The 18,119-nt window shown below is 41.9% G+C and overlaps 1 protein-coding gene across 1 annotated transcript in view; it reads left to right on the forward strand.

Annotated features, from left to right (window-relative positions):
- sympk (symplekin) overlaps positions 1-13,583 on the forward strand; it is a 40,635-nt gene extending 27,052 nt beyond the window's left edge. The window contains exons 18-27 of the mRNA XM_080412832.1: positions 840-1,000; positions 3,335-3,443; positions 4,777-4,877; positions 6,325-6,415; positions 7,199-7,300; positions 7,405-7,592; positions 8,368-8,544; positions 10,014-10,208; positions 11,478-11,693; positions 12,802-13,583. Of these exons, the coding sequence (XP_080268958.1) occupies positions 840-1,000; positions 3,335-3,443; positions 4,777-4,877; positions 6,325-6,415; positions 7,199-7,300; positions 7,405-7,592; positions 8,368-8,544; positions 10,014-10,208; positions 11,478-11,693; positions 12,802-12,963 (1,502 nt within the window). The 3' untranslated portion in view covers positions 12,964-13,583. The remainder of the gene's footprint in view (positions 1-839; positions 1,001-3,334; positions 3,444-4,776; positions 4,878-6,324; positions 6,416-7,198; positions 7,301-7,404; positions 7,593-8,367; positions 8,545-10,013; positions 10,209-11,477; positions 11,694-12,801) is intronic.
- The last annotated feature ends 4,536 nt before the right edge of the window (positions 13,584-18,119 follow it).

Here is an 18,119-nt window from a genome sequence, read left to right on the forward strand (position 1 = left end):
AGCCAAATGAGAATGAAAAACAGCGCCCTCTGCTGTTTGTGCTATCTAATGTTGGCTCTGGGACAATGAAAGCGCAGCACACATGCGCAAAGGAAACCGGGGTTTGAGTCTGCCTTCACGCTGCACTTCCGGGTGGTGCGACTATGTTTTCATTCCCACTAACAATATATCTACACGGAACACTAACACCACTTCTCCCAGAGAACATGGATCGTTTTGGTTATAAGCCCACTTGTTTCTATGATGAAAGAGCAAGTTAAAATGTGAATATCTTTCCGTGGTTTTGTCTGCTCCGCGGACGCTATTGTTAAATTAGTTTCGGCTTGTTTCGAGTAGGGAAGGATCAGCGGACACGTAAATCCCGCCCACTACATTTGATTGGGTAAAGCGCGGCCTGCTTCCTGATCTGAAGGCACGCCCACGCCCACTGTTGCGCACATGTTTTGACGAACACGACAGATTCTAACGCAGAGCAGAATCTGTTCTTGAGAGATTACATTGAAGTGAATGGAGCATCAACTTTTTGGAAAATGTTATGTCCTGGTTCTTTGTGACGAACGGAAAAACCCAAAAAATAAAGAATCATTTTAGATTTTTTTTTTTTTGTTGCCAAAAAAGTTTATAATTTAGCAATAGCTACATTCTCATGTGTTAACCCCTTTCAACCTGGCATCTGTATTTGGGCTACGCATGATAGGCAAGCAATAAAAAAAATATAGCAAAAATGGCAGATCTACAAGCACACAGGCTTGTAGATCGGCTATTTTTTAACTTGTCGCACAGCAAAATACAATGGGGTGTTTTAACTAACTTTCTTGCATTGCGTTTGGTGGACACAGAGGTGGCCGCTCCTTGGACAGAGGAGACGGTGAGACAGTGTCTCTTCCTCTACCTGTCCCTGCTGCCCCTGAACCACAGGCTGGTCCACGAGCTGGCCTCCGTCTACACCGAGGCCATCGCCGACATCAAGCGCAGCGTGCTCAGGGTCATCGAGCATCCCGTAAGTTTCACTCACATCCCAACAACACCTCACTGTCTCACCGCCTCCTCTGTCGGTGGTTTGAGCGTAGATTTGAGTTTTTCTGCCGATTATATTCTTTAGGTTCTTCGAAGGTGCATCGAATTTGTTTTTATCTCAATGCTAAATATTTCTAAATATTTCTTAACACATTGGGTGCCAGCATTTTATAATAACAGATTACGTTCGGTGCCAGAAATCTCACCGTTGAGCTGCGCGGCGCTGTTTAAACTGTAGACTCCACGACGTGCATTCCATGTGAAAAAAAACATGCCTCCATTTTGGCCGATGGTCCTGGCTAACGCCTGGAACGATAACATCTCTCACGCGAGTAACAATGGCGCAGCGATCGTGCATACAAAATGAGTCGCTTTCCCCAGCGTAAAAAGTTTCAGAGTTATAGGGGTTTTAGAGAAGGAAATAGAACGGAAGCGGATGGGCGCCATGCTTTTTGACACGTGATCCATCTGTCCTTTCCTTCTCAGAATCACCACGGGTGATTCCAGAGCTGCTCCAGCCCCTCCCATGTGGAAAAAAACAAAAAAAGCAAAAAGACTGTAACAATCGCCCTTTTACTCTTAAGGGAAAATTATTAACTAAAGGAAATTACAACAGGATCGGCAGGTTTTGAACTTAAATACTTTATATAATAAAGCACAAAATAAATAAAAGTCAAATGGTACAACTCAACACCTCGGCTTTGTACTAGGTTTCTGTCCCTGTATCTCTTTCCCTAATAAAACAAATAAACAAGCAAACAAACAAATAAATCAAAAACAAACAATAATCACTTTAACCGCCCCTCCCAGCCCAAACAAATCCCACTGTCCTTTGTAACCCCGCGGATCACAAGTCACACATAAACAATAAACAGGCACGCACGGTGTTTAGATGTCCGTTACGCACGCACGCGGTTTAAATAAGTAAACAAACAGTCCCCACGACCGTCCTCTTCTTACCGCGCTCCCGCGACGCAAACGTCTCCTTAATCCAAACGAAAAGAAAAGTCTCTTCCGTGCACAGCGGCCCAAGTAATAACTAAGTTTCGGGGTACCCCTATAATTTGTAATCCACAAAGAAATATGACGCTCGGTTTGGTCTCACCGGCCTCGGCTCCAATCCCGACCGGTGTCTCGATCTCAGAACCGCAGCGCTCGAGGCCCACGGCACGGCAGCAACGGCAGGTCCGCTGGGCTCGAATGTTCTTCGTTGGTGGCTGCAGTTAACTTTTATTATGTTTAAACTTGGTTACTTTAAACTGTGTAACTGGCGCCTCGGAGACCTCCGCTTTACACCCGTCCTCACTGGTACACGGTCTGTTTGATCTCCCCTCCCCCCGTGTCACACCCTCTATTAGTAAAGTCGGGTGGCACAAATCATTCAATCAACCACTGATCAGACCCATTACCCCTCACGTGAATAGGAAATGTCCACATATCTCACAGTGTCCAACATGTCACATATCAAGCAGATATAATAACGTGCATAAGTACATCAGATGTTACATATCAAACAGATATAATAACACCCCTAGATCAAGCAGATAAATATAATGTGCATTTGTCACAAGACACCAAACACGGTTCAGACCGTGTTCGGCACCAAAGCGCTACTCCGTGAAAACACGGTTCAGACCGTGTTTGGCACCCGATGTGTTAATAAAATCTGATGAGGTGTTCGATTTTCTTCTGACATTATTTTGTTACTTAGATTAGATAGTCTTTATTATCCACGAGGGAAAATAGTTTTGCTCAGGTCAATGCATACATTCAAACAAGACAATACATAAATAAACACCACGATTAAAACACCTAGCAAAGTACTTCAATTCTATAAAAGATAAAAATTCTAAACATTTAAAAGAGACTTATAAAGAAAGCAATGTCCTCTCCACACTTGTGGAGCTCCCAGCATGTGTTTGTGTATGTTTCATGTGTGAGTGCATAAGTCCATGGAGCGATTAGTGTGTGTGTGTGTGTGTGTGTGTGTGTGTGTGTGTGTGTGTGTGTGTGTGTGTGTGTGTGTGTGTGTGTGTGTGTGTGTGTGTGTGTGTGTGTGTGTGTGTGTGTGTGTGTGTGTGTGTGTGTGTGTGTGTGTGTGTGTGTGTGTGCGCCTGCGTGTGCGTTTGTAAACTGTCACTTTACAAATTCTTTTATGACATTGTTCAGTTTATTTTAGTCGTGTCTTCATTGTTTTGTCATTAGCTTTATCTGGTGCACAACAATTGCCCCTAGCAGACAATAAACTATGAATGAATGCTGTTTTATGCTGGTATTGAAATGTATATTTAGATGAGTTGTTGTCACTGCTGTGTAGATCCGTGGGATGGGGATGAACTCTCCTGACCTTCTCCTCCTGGTGGAGAACTGTCCTAAAGGAGCAGAGACGCTGGTCACACGATGTCTCCACATCCTCACCGATAAAGGTACCACAACACATGTCCTTTCTTTGTTCTCCTCAATGTAGTCGTTATGGTAATGAATTCCTCCCCACACACATATCTGTGTTGTCACTGCTGCTGTATCCTACTAGCCTCGCGTGGCCAGACAATATCACACCACACACTGCGTGGATATTAGTCTGGTCCCTATCAACCATAGATTTTTTTCCAAGGGGCGGTTACAAAAAGATCCAAACGGACTCTATTGGTTAGACCTAATCCAATCAGGGCAGTGCTTCCTTGTACGAACCAATTAGAGCAGTGCTTCCTTGTACGTCATTGCTCCAAATAAGGTGATAAGCCCGCCCACATTTGGATTCTGGGCCCTGATTGGTCCCTCACGACTTCGAGAAATGAAATCTCTATGGAGGGGAGCCAGACCTAATCTGCAGAGGGCTAAAGTGCGATGCAATTTTGCAAAGGCAGATTGGTCTGGAACCAGGCTAGTATCCTACTGACTCTCCTGCCAGTGAGGAGCCCCCACCAGGAGGACGTAGAGCCTCCGACCCGTTCTACTCCTCCCGCCCAACACTCCCGTGTTCAGGAGGTCTATTCCAAAAACCTTTTTCTTTTTTGAAAATTCCACAAGAGGGGGCAGGGTTGCCAGATCTGCTTATTATAATTTCCCCGCAAGATTTTATTTGAAAATAGCCGATCTATAAGCTCATGCGATGCGACGTGTTGTGAGCTTGTAGATCTGCTATTTTCAAATAGATGATGTATTATGTTAAAGTGCTCATGTGGCCCATACTCGCTTCTTTTGGGCTGGTTTTCCCAGACCCGGTTGCTTGTTTCTCTCACGGAATCTGGCAACACTGAGAGGGGGCGCTCTAATGCAACTAAGGAATGATCCCTCGACGCTGATAGAAGGAACGGGCGGATGTGACGTCATCCCGTCACTTCTGTCTATATTCCTATATTAGGATTTGTAGAAAAACGCTTCTTTTTTTTATTGCGTGAAAACGAACCATTTTCAACGGGCGATATAGCATCAAAATGGCCGATCGCGGTAAAAAAAAGCTTTCGTTCCAGTGGATAGTGGAGACCCTCCCCCACCCACCGGACACTTGTTGTTCACATCCGCGTGCACATCGTGGCTCCTGCGGCTCTACAAAGATATGTCAAAACACGGTAAAAAAAAACGCTGATATGATATTGAGCAAAAGGAGTCGCTTATATTGTGTTTGGACGGGGTTTATCTGAGTTGCTAGGAGGAAAGCAGAGAGAGGACTGACATTACCTGAATGGGATCCAGACAGAGGGAAGAGAGGGGAAGCAAAGAGTAATGTTTTCCTTTCTTAATCTCGTGTTCCTCCAGTGCCTCCGTCTCCTGAGCTGGTGGAGCGGGTGAGGGATCTGTACCACAAACGTGTGCCAGACGTCCGCTTCCTGATCCCCGTCATCAACGGCCTGGAGAAGGTAAAGTGTGGTCGATAACACAGTAGGGCTGTCAACTTTCCTCAGAAATTATATTCGAATATTGGTCTTCAAAATTGGCAGATATTCGAATATATTCGAATATTATTATTATTTTTAAAAAAAACTTCAAATAAAATAGTTTTTTCAATTATTATTTTTTACAGAAACCAATTTTTTTTTTACAGAAACAATACAAAAAACAATGCTCGGATCCAATAAAACATATATTTTGTTTGTTTTTGTAACTTGATGTAACTTGATATATATTTTTTTATATTCGAATATTAATTTCAGGGTCCCCACGGTCATGAAATTCCTGGAAATATTTTGATTTTTTTTTTTTTTAAATCCAGTACTGGAAAAGGTTTGGAATTGATCAAAGGTCCTGGAATTTATCAAGGGTCCTGGAAAAATATTTGGCTATGCATTGTTTTTGGCTATTGATTTTTTTTAATACAAAACATTTTCATAAACATGTATAACATTACACAAAATATGTAACATAAGTAGTTTTTCGCCGAACGGGCTGTGTAACACCCCATCCGCACTGCCAGCGATGCGACGTGATGCGACGTGACGCGAAGCGAGCAGGCGATGAAATCTCATTAAAATACATGTTTTTGAATGAGACCGTCCTGACCTACCGCGAGCGACAACGAACCGTGCAACGACGTCGTCCACCCCTCCTATTTTCGCTCGCAGGGTCACTATGCCCTAATTTTGCACGAAATGTTGAATGAAATTGTACTATTTTATATTCTATGCTTTATTTTTGCTACACTGCCTATCTTTGGGCATTGTACATAGGAGTAAGAGACACATTATTGCGCTGAATGATTGTTTTATAGGCCTGGAAATTGGGCTAAATATTCTGTAAAAGTTTTGGAAATTCATTGCTAAAAATGTGTGGGGACACAGCTAGACTAGATCAGTGGTTCTCAAACCTTTTCATGTCAATGACCCCCAAAACGTTTTATATTTGGCAGGGACCCCAAAAATATCAGATGTACAAGCTTGTACATCTGATTTTTTTTTTACAGCCATTGATAAATAAATAGATATAGATAAAGTGGTTAAAATAAGTGTGATGCTATGTTAACTACTTTTGCTGGGGACCCCCTGGAACCCCCTCAAGGACCCCACTTTGAGAACCAATTAACTGTACATGGAAACTATAGGATACCAGGTAAACAATGAACCTAGCATCCTGCCCCTGCCTGGATGCTCAGTCAGGTGCACACGGACCATAATGCACCTTGAGAGCCCAAGGACTCGGCACCGGGTTCAAATTTGACCCCCATCTTGTCTCAAACGTCTCTCCTCTCTCTGCTCTTGGTTTCCTGACCTATCAGAATAAAGCATGAAAAAAAACACAATTCAACTATTGTGTACCGTTTACAATCCATGATTTGGTGAAGGTGTGTTTGTTGTGTCTTGTTTGGTCCAGAAAGAGGTGATTCTGGCTCTTCCTAAACTGATCAAACTCAACCCCATCGTAGTGAAAGAGGTCTTCAACCGCCTGCTGGGAACGCAACACAGTAAGACTCAAATGACATACATACTGTATATGTGTGTCTCTTTGTTCAGTTCCCTTTCCTTCATTTTGTCTCTATTTAAATCTTTATTCCCTACTTTCTTTTCTTCCTTTCTTTGTTCCCCCAGCCCTTCAACCCTATCTTGTCCATGAACAGATACCATGTTGTGCATTAGACTCACCCACTGACCAGGGACCAGTTTAGTACTTCAATAAGTACAGTTCAACTGCTGTTTAAAATTAGCCACATAATCCATTTAAGACCGGGAACGCATCTGTGTCATAACGTTTCTTTGGCTTTTCAAAAATATAAGATTATATATATATGAGCAATTTTTTTTGAGAAATCGTGATCTTTTTTGGGGGGGGGCTAATCTTTCAATATATATACTGTAATGTTTTAAAGCGAAAAAAAATTACTCCAATCTGTGCTTTTGGGGGGTCCCTTGAACAACATATTTTGAGATGGGGCTCCGCGGCCAAATGCATATAATTTTGGGGGTCCTTGACATGGAAAGGTTGGAGCACCACTGATATAGCAACATACTGTTAGGATTTAGAAAACATGGTTAGATATGTATTTGGCTGCGGATCTCAAAATATTTTGTTCCAGGGACCCCCCAGAAGCAAAGATTTGAGTTAAAATTGTTCGCTTTAAAACTACATATATTCAAGGATTTGCACAAATTTTCAAGATTTTTCAAAAATAGCAGATCTACAAGCTCATAGCATGTGTGTGTGTGTGTGTGTGTGTGTGTGTGTGTGTGTGTGTGTGTCTCTCTCTCAGGTGAGGGCAGTTCGTCCATGTCTCCTCTCACTCCAGGAGAGCTGCTCATCGCTCTACACAACATCGACTCCACCAAATGTGACATGAAGTCCATCATCAAAGGTCAGTCACACATAGTTACAATTTGTGTGGTGTGTATTTCTGTGACGTTTACAATACATATATGTGACAGAAATAAATGAGGTGAACGTTGTCTCTGGCTGCAGCCACCAACCTGTGCTTCGGGGAGAAGAACGTGTACACCTCAGAGGTTCTGGCGGTGGTGATGCAGCAGCTGATGGAGCAGTGTCCTCTGCCCATGCTGCTGATGAGGACGGTCATCCAGTCCCTCACCATGTACCCCCGCCTGGGCGGCTTCGTCATGAACATCCTGTCACGACTCATCGTCAAGCAGGTCAGTCCTGGTCTCTATACTGCCTCCCCCTGGTCAGCCGGGGCGCCTGATGGAGGGGAAAGGAACTGGTTGGAATAACGCGTTCCTTCCACGCGCTACGTCCTACCGGGGAAACTCCCCCCTGTCAGGTGACAAGAAGCTACGTCCTACCGGGGAAACTCCCCCCTGTCAGGTGACAAGAAGCTACGTCCTACCGGGGGAAACTCCCCCCTGTCAGGTGATGTGAAACGGTGTGCTCACTCCTCATGCGTTGAAGGAGGCATGAGCTCAGTTCAGGGCTCTCCCCAGGCTGGCAGAGGGAGAGTAGCGCCCAGGATTACAACTTAGGCAATTGGCACTGGGTGAAAAAATGGGTTATAAAAATCGTGGGATAAAGAAAATAAGCAGTTGAGTCCCTCATCATGTTCCCCCCCTCTCTACATTGGCTGATGTAGATCGAAGACATTTGGTGTTGACGAGGGAAAGCAGTTCAAGGACAGAGCCGGTTAAGCCGAATTTATACTTTGTCGTATGAAGGTCAATTCTTAATTTTCTTGACCAAATTGCCGTTATGTATTTCTATGTTGTATTGATACTTTTACTTATGTAAAATAAATCTGAGTTCTTCTTCCACCACTGGTAACAAACAAATGTTCTCTCTGGGTTTTAATCAAGTTCTGTGTGATCTGTGTGATCTGTTTGATCTGTTTGATCTGTTTGATCTGTGTGATCTTTTGGCTTTAAATGTCATCCTCACCATGGTAACGGCGGTGTTTTGATTTGATTTGATTGACAGGTGTGGAAGTATCCCAAGGTGTGGGAGGGTTTCGTGAAGTGCTGCCAGCGGACCAAGCCCCAGTCCTACAGCGTCCTGCTGCAGCTGCCCTCGGCCCAGCTGACCAGCGTGTTCGAGCGCTGTCCCGAGATGAGGGAGCCTCTGTTGCAACACGTCCACTCCTTCACCCCTCACCAGGTCAGGAGGTCGTCTCATCTCGTCTCACAAGCCCAGACTGTTGACCTCCCCCAAAATGAGATGGAAGCAATATATAAAATGTTTTAACTCAAATCTTTGCTTTTGGGGGTCCCTGGAACAATATATATAATATATTATAAATATATATATATTTTTTTCGACTGTTAGGATTCAGAAGACATTTGTAGAATCCCCCAGAAGCAAAGATTTGAGTTAAACATTTTCACTTTAAATATATATATATATATGCAAAGATTTTTCAAAACATAACAGATCTACAAGATCGCAGCTTGGCACTCGGTGCCGTGCTATGAGCTTGTAGATCTGCCATTTTTGAATAGCCAAAGTATAAAATAATACTAATAGAAATCTAAATAATCAAAGCCTATGATAGCTTTGCTGCTTGACACTCACTTACAGCAACACACTTTTAGACATTAAATGATATTCATATGTTGGAGCTTCCCAGTAAAACCACATCCTTGTACTGGTGTACAACATTTATATAGCACTTTTCTAAGTACCCAAGGATGCTTTACATGGGGGCATGAGAAAAGAACAAAGAAAAACGAGGGGGAAAAAGAAACGCTCATAAGAAAGAAGAAAGGGCTAAGACTGAAGGAATCAAATCAATAAAAACAGTGGAATGCAGATGCTTTAAAACCGTAAGAAAAAAATAAGGTTTTGTTGGTGTGATCGTCTCCTCAGGTGGATCGACAACAATGTCCAGTCCTTCTTTCTGTAATCCATTCAACTGTTCTATTGTTTACATGTATGCCCAGAAAGATTCTGTATGGGGTCTAAAACTCAGATTTTAGTCGATGGGCTCCACACTGAATGTCGGGAAATTGGCATTCCAGGGAAATTGAAAAAGGAGCGCTCGCTTTTAGGCGCGGGGCTTCGGCGCGAGGCGGGGCTTTTCGAGACGGGGTTTTTTACGTGAGGCTCGCGAGGAGGAGGAGACGCGAGGCGGGGCTTTGATGCGAGGCGGACCTGGCTTTTGTTGTTGTATCACGTACACGTGATAATAGTTATTGTCCATGACGGAGGCGCGCCGACTCAGCAGACCTTGAGGCCGAGGAGGCGCGCCCGAGCGCCTCCAGGCGCGAGTGCCCGCGCCAACCGGCCGATGGTCTACTTGTCGACTAAGCGCCGTCCGAGTTGTAAACCGATAGGGGGAGAATAGATTCATGGGTTACTATCCACGACGACACAGATGTGTGCGTGTGTGCATGTGTGCGCATGCATACACGCACACATGCACACGCACACACGCATGTGCATGCGTGTGGCTTGCATTGCCCTCTAGTGTTGGTTCTACAGAATTGCCTGGGTGGTTGGTAAAAACAAGCGCTCCTTTTTCAATTTCCCTGGAATGCCAATTTCCCTGTAACATATATACCACCCTGTTCTAATGTTGAGTTGAACTGTATTGTGTGTGTGTGTGTGTGTGTGTGTGTGTGTAACAGCAAGCCCACATCCCGACCTCCATCATGTCCGTCCTGGAGGCTGACAGGAAGGCCCAGGAGCCAGAACCCACTCCTCCTCCGGCCGCCGTGGAGACCAGAGAGGTGACGGAGGAACAACAACACGCCACAGACCACCTGAGGCATCAGAAACCTGCTCCTGCTCCTGTCCCTGCTCCTCCTCGCCCCGTCCCAACGGTATGTATGAACACAAAAAAACACTCAACAGTTGGCAGCCGGACACTTAACACTTAGAACCGTGAACACCTGAATATCGTTGCTGTCGGGTGGAATTTTTTTAATGTTAGGAAATGGAAAATCGTCAGAAATAGTGAAAATAACGATTTTGTCGATTTGAATGATTCATATTCTTGAATCCCTCGCTTACCTCGCTCTCCTCTCGTTCCTCCATTTTGTCGTCATCCTCCTCAACTAGGGGTGGGACGATATATCGATATCGCGATATATCGCGATACTTCCTCCCGCGATAAATAATCGATATACTGCCAAAAAATATCGATATTAAAAAAAAATTATAATAATTTTGTGATACGTTTTTTTCCGACTCTGTATTTGTGTGATGATGATGTTTAACTGTTTGGTGCTATTTTATGTGTTTATGAATTGAATACAAGGACTATCGTGATATATCGTTGGTGAAATTTCATGCAATATATCGTGATATCGCAATATATCGAATATCGTGATATTATTGTTATCGAGGGCCTAATATCGCCACAGATATCGTATGGTGAGATACCCATATCGTCATATATACCCCTATCCTCAACGCCTTGTGCCATTTCGTGCTTATGACAGCATGGATTAAAGTTCTCAGTCGCCAAGACTGATTTCAGTCATTTGGATTCCATCATCTTAATCATCTATGGAATATGTATATACACAATATGTATATGTATATATATATATATATACATATACATATGTATATATATGTATGTATATATCACATATATCATATCAAACATATACATATATGTATATATATGATATATAGATGTTATATAGATAGATATAGATAGATATATAGTTCTATGGAAGCATGTTGCGCAGCAAAAATAGCCGATCTACAAGCTCTCAATGCGTCGCAGACGCATTGAGAGCTTGTAGAAAGGCTATTTCCGGTTATTTTAAGATTAGAGCATTTGAAGTGGTCAAACTAGCAATATGTTCAGAAGCATCTTCCATAATATCTTAATCGTCTCGGATATTTCATATAAAAGCAAAGGTTAAAGCCTCAATCTGTGATTTCTTCACACGGTCGGCAGTGTGTAGAACAGCAGAAACAATATTTACTAAAGCGTCCTAATTTTACATGTTGTGTTCGTTGTTTAGGAATCGGCGCTAGTGTGTGTGTGTGGGGGGATCCTTTCACACTGTTTCACAAATCTCACATTGGGACATTTTCACTCGTGAGATTTAATTTAAATTTAATCCATGTGACAGGTTGTGGCTCCGCCCGTCGCCGTGGCGATCCCAGCGGCCCCGGCTGTAGTAGAGATCGTTGTGAAAGAGGACGAACCAAAGCCGGTCCAGAAGCAGCAGCAGCCGCCGCCAGCGCCTGCGCCAGCGGCCATCAGCACCCAGGAGGACCCAGAACCAATGGAGCAGGGGGATCCAGAACCAGCCGGTCAGGAGGACGCCAGTACCACCGTAACACAGGTAACGTGTCTCAACCTTGTGGGCCGCAAGGGTACTGCACGTGGGCTCCCCCCCCCCCCTAAATAATTGACAAAAACACACTTAAGATTTTAATGTCAAAATAACATTAATATTAAGTGACGCCAATAAAGTACACTACGTAGTGGGTTTCTATTGATCCAAGCCAGAACACTGAATGGTGTTTGTAATAATGCAGGCCATAAGGTAAGCACAAACAAATATATAATTATGAGGGCAATGGGTTAACCCATTAAGACCTGGAACACATCTGTGTCACTTAAGATGTATTTGGCTATTTTTGAAAAATATAGATTTTCTTTTTTGATTTTTTTACTGTTAGGATTTAGGAAACATTTTTAACACATTGTGTGCCAGAGGTTTATTAAAATAGTGTACATCCAGTGCCAGCATATCTTCCATCCACTTACGCTGATACGTTTCGTGCTGTAGAAGCCCCGACGCGGACGCGCATGTAAACAAAGCGTGCGTGCGAGACGGCGGAGGGTCCCGACTAACGCCTGGAACAACAATATTTCTAACGCGAAATGGAGATATTAAGCTTTTAGGCAAGGAGTTAACATTGGAGCGGCCGACCGGAAGCATTTTTGACATGGATCCACATCCGGCCCACATCCACATCCGGCATCCGGATCCCAAAGTTTCGTTTACATTATTGCCTCGATGCATGTAACATTAACGAGCATCAACGAGTGTCAGCTGGACACAGACACGCACACCTCCCCTCTGCAGGGGGTAATGCGATGCAGTATGATGTCACAACGATACATATTACGTCACGTTTTAATATAGCGAGACGATATATTGTGACACCCCTAATTTGTGTTTAAAAACACAAACGACTATAAAAGCTAGGATCATTGATGCTAGTCTAAAGCATTGACATCATCATTACACCGTGGGGTTGAACCATATTAACGTTGTAACCATTTGATTGGCTGGGCCAGGGGGCCTTAGGGCTTGTACTTGTACAGCTATACTCTGGGAATGGAGCCTTCTAACTCTAGCCAGTGTTGGTTGGTTCCCACGCCTTTAGCCGTTGAGCAATATACATGAGCACCATAATCATAAGTGTGTGTTTGCTGTTCAGGTGGAACAGACGCCGTCGCCACAACCGCAGAAAGCCGAGGAAGCGATGGAGACGTCTCGCCCCGAGGCCTCGGTCTCCCCGGAAGCAGGAAATGATGTCACACAGGAGCGTAGCGGCGAGCCTGAGGCGGACGCCGAGCCCGGAGCCGAGGAGGCTGACTGAGGATGAAATGCACTTCACCAACCACTTATACTTAACCCATTAAGGCCCGGGAACGCATCTGTGTCATTGTAAGATTTATTTGGCTATTCAAAAATAGCAGATCTACGAGCTCATAGCGCGGCACCGAGCTCATAGCGCGGCTCATAGCGGTGCCGCGCTCATAGCGCGGCACCGCTATGAGCTTGTAGATCTGCTATTTTTGAGAAATCTTGGAAATATGTGCAAATCGTTGAATATATATATTTTTAAAGCGAACATTTGTAACTCAAAACTTTGCTTCTGGGGGATTCTACAAATGTCTTCTTTAAATCCTAACGTTAAAGTTCTCAAACTTTTTTCATGTCAAGGACCCCCAAAATGATATGTATTTGGCCACGGACCCCCATCTCAAAATATTTTTCAAAAATAGCCAAAGAAATCCAAAAATGACACCGATGCGTTCCCGCTCTGAAACGATTTACATGAGATAAAACTGTCTGCTTTGGTTTTTGTTTTCATATTTCTATTCGTTAAATTTGTGAGTACATTTTTTTGTGGGAGGGGAGAGGAGATACATTTGTGCGTGAAAGCCTTCCATTTAAGTTGGAGAATAAATAAATAAAAGGTCATCTGTGTTGTTGTCTCTTTAAGTTGTGTTAATGCTGCTGTTCCACAGCTCAACGTGGTCTGATTTTCACCGGGAACGCATCTGTGTCATCTTTTGATTTCTATGGCCATTCAAAAATGGCAGATATACAAGCTCATAGCGCGGCACAGAGTGCCACGCTATGAGCTTGTAGATCTGCATTTTCTTTTTGAAAATGTGTGCAAATCTTTAGTTTGAATATATATATTTTTGCCAGACCCAAGGGGTCGGGCTTATATGAGGCTTTGTACCTGTTTCGTCCATACATGGGCATGGTCACTTTGTCCTCCGGCCCCAGCCAAAAAAAGGTCTGTCCCCCTTTCGTCCCCTTTCGTCACGAACTATTCATGACATCATTATTATGTCACAAGTATGTAATTAAGTAAAGCTCATCAGCTCATCAGCTTCATTCTGGGTCTGGCAGAACCAGGTCTCCTGGTCTTGTTTTTTAACTCAAATCTCTGCTTCTGGGGGATTCTACAAATGTCTTCTAAATCCTAAGTTTTGTTTTTTTACGTGTTGCTATAATATCACTGGTTCTCAAACTTTTTCATGTCAACGACCCCCTAAATGATATGTATTGGTTTTGTCCGCCGACACTGTCAGTAAAATTATTTTTAATCATGCATCCAAGTCACAGCCTGTGAGATGATGGAGAGTTCAGACAGATCTCTCATGATGCTTCTATTCTCCTCGTGTTGGACGTCAGAGTAATCCACTGAGGAGCCAGTGGTGGAAAAAGTACTCAAATGTTTAAGTAAAAGTATCAATACTGCAATGTAGAAGTACTCTGTTACAAGTAAAAGTCTGGAATTCAAAATGATACCAATACACAAAGTATTGGTATCATAGATCGGCAATTTTCAAATAACTGATGTATAAAATTGGGCTGAAGTGGTTAATGTTTTATAATATAATAATTAATATCTGCAAACTAAGTAACTAAAGTTGTCAAATAATTGTAGTAGAATAAAGTACAATATTTGCCTCTTGAGATTAAGTGGAGTAGAAGTAAAAGTACTGAAAACTGGAAATACTGCAGTAAAGTAAAAAAAAAAGTACCTCAAAATTGCATTTAAATATAGTACTTGAGTAAATGTACTTAGTTACTCTCCACCATTGTCTTTTTATTTTGAAAACAAGACAGTCATTGCAGTATGTCTGAAGACCAGCCTCCTGAGACAATCGGACCAATCAGCGCTCTCAACGTGACAGCGGGGCGTGGTCTGCTGACTTGTGGACGGAAACAAAATGACGCGTTACACTGAAACCGGTGACCTATCGAATGTTGTGACGCCGGGGTGACTGTAGCATCTGGTTCAGAGCGCTAGTGAGTTATCTCTAACTTATAGCCATAGTTCACATGACGCTCGTCTGTCACAAGCGTCATGGCGCAACTTGTTCCTGGTTTTGTAAATTTCTCCATTTAAAACCCGTACATCTACATAAACGTTCACATTTCAAATATAAAGTGCTGAAACCACGACCATAGATGTAAGAAGTTGAAACGCTTGGGTCTAAGTACCCGTATTTTCCGTTTTGTTCAATAAAAAGCATTTTAATCCGACTGGTGGCCATTTTCTCAAAATGTCCTTCATATTCTTTCAACTACGCGATCCTATCGGCTGGTGGGTGTATTGCACTCTGATACATTATAACTATGAGAAAATGGCCACCAATCAGATTAAAATGCTTTTTATTGAACAATACGGAAGATGCGGGTACTTAGACACACCCGTTTCAACGTGTTATATTTGTGGCCATGGGGTCAGCACTTTCTATTTGAAATATGAACGTTTATGTAGATGTACGGGTTGTAAATGGAGAAATCTCAAAAACCAGGAACAAAGTTGCGCCATGACTGTCATGATATGACAGTCATGTTTTATGGCCGCTCTCAAATCATGTTATTATAGACACCTTAAAAACGTGAATTTCCTGAAAAGTTAATATTTTGGACATGGTTCCTGATATTCATTAATATTATATTATTATAGATTACATATATATTATAGTGTCCGACAGAAGAGATATTTATTAAGAATTAATATATTAGATAGAGTATGTGAGGACCTCTATTGAATCAAGCCAAAAGGCTTCTTTGGGTTTTTCATCCTTTTTAGTTGAGCTTGCATGTATTTTGAACTGTACTTCCATCTGTTTTTCTCTCTAAATAAAGTATTCAATCAATCAATCAATATATTATAATGTCCAACAGCAGAGATAATATTCATTAATATTATATTATTATATATATTATAGTGTACGACAGCAGATATATTATTAATATAAATTAAAATAATCCATTCACAAAGAACTCTATTATAGAACTAGTTTAATAATAATATATATATATATATATATATATATATATATATTACATTTAAATTAACTTTCCACGGTACATTATGAACCGTCGTATGACGGTGTCGCGCTCCATAAATAGCAGATGTACAAGCCCACAAGGCGTCACGGAGGCCACTCATTGTGGGCTTGTAGATATGCTACTGTTTTCATCAGAAGCCCACTGCCTGGTTTCTCTTCTGGGTCACTCAGAGTCAGAAAGGAAAACGGCTCAGTGTCGCCCTCCTGTGGTTCATCATTACCTCCACACTCTGAGCTCTGAGATGTACTGTGATGCAAAATGCACTAAAAAGTCGATAATAGCGCCCTCTGGTGGTTCATCTACCAACTCTATGTCATTTAGTAAAGTGTTTTTATTTATTATTAGAGTTACTGTAATAACTTTTATAATAAACGATTAGTGACTATTTAACGTAACTGTTGGACTCATTAAAACAAAGAACAGTTTTACAACAAATGAAGGACGTTTTACATCATTAGAGGAGCTAGCTAGCCTAGCAGGCTAACTGCTAGCCTAGCATGCTAAGATGCTACCGGATGTAAACACAGTCACGTGATGTCAAAGGCGAACGCTCTTTTGTCCACTTCTGGTAAAGGGTTTTTCAAAATAAAACCATTCATTGCGTGTCAAGTTACGCGTCAACAGTTCTGACGTCATTCAAGTTTTTCCGCTTTCTTTTCAAAATAAAACCAGAAGTCTTGTATAGAGCAGAGCACTGCGCTTGCGCAGTTTGTGTTAGCGTTAGCTTTATTTTATCTTCACGCTATTATAATGTGTTACATGTTTTATTGTTGTTCTAAAGGATAGAAGGTTATTTAACACAAACTGTCGATTGAAATGAAGAAAGTTTTACAACAAATACAGGCTTATTTTTTACATCATCTGAGAAGCTAGCTGCTGGCTAACTAGCTAGCTAGTTGATGTAAACACAGTCAGGTCTCAGAATTTAACAGAGATTTCCGGTGTGTTACACTGACATTGATGATCTATGGAATTCTGTGACTAGGTACTGCGGCTGCGCCTTTTTCGAAAATAGCCGATGTACAAGCTCTACAGATCGGCTATTTTCGGCGCGTTGTCGTCGTACGGTGAATAAGGCTCTATTTACTGTTCTGTGCTCACATCCGGTCTACAGCCCGCCTACTGTATCCGGTCATTTTTTGATGCTTTTAAACTCGCACACAACCCGTTTCCGTATCCGTTTTAGACCGGATGCACGGAGTTATGATGGAACATCAAGTTGGTTCAGTAAGCGGAAGTTCTCTCATAGTTTATAGCGTTCGCTGTGACAGATTTTTATCTTATTTTGAAGAGCAACCGGAACTTCTCTAATGGTTGACAGCACTGACTTAACAGACATGTTTGCTCATTTTCACCACAAGAGGGCAGCAAAGCCTAGATTCTGCCGATATATTATGCATTGAGATGAAAATGAGGATAAATCAGCTCTGCTCATAGCCAACATTACACTATATATATATATATATATATATATATATATATATATATATATATATATATATATATATATATATATATATAACATTATACAGCTCTGCTCATAGAGTCAACATTACACTATATATATTATATATTATATATATGTATATATATATAACATTATACAGCTCTGCTCATAGAGCCAACATTACACTATAATATTATATATTATATATATATATAACATTATACAGCTCTGCTCATAGAGCCAACATTACACTATATATATTATATATTATATATATATATAACATTATACAGCTCTGCTCATAGAGCCAACATTACAGACATTATATATATATATATATATATATATATATATATATAACATTATACAGCTCTGCTCATAGAGCCAACATTACACTGCAGTTAGAGGTCTCCGTCTTTAGTCAAAATAAACTAAAGTACTTCACTACTTACTGAAACAAAGGCTGTTTTGTGTTGTTTAAAGTCTATTGTCCAGGGTGGCAGGAGCCTCTCAGGACCCCACCTTCTCTGTAGAATACATTTTATGGGCAGAAATGTAAATATGTCCCGCCAGATGGAAACTATTTATTTTACTCCACTGCGCCCCCTACAGGTCTAATCAATGGTATATTTATATTGACCAGACCTTTAGGGGACGCAGTGGAATAATTAAATACTTTTACTTCTACTCCATTACAT

Source organism: Gymnoscopelus braueri (assembly GCF_963280865.1).
Source record: "Gymnoscopelus braueri genome assembly, chromosome: 18".
Classification (NCBI taxonomy): domain Eukaryota; kingdom Metazoa; phylum Chordata; class Actinopteri; order Myctophiformes; family Myctophidae; genus Gymnoscopelus; species Gymnoscopelus braueri.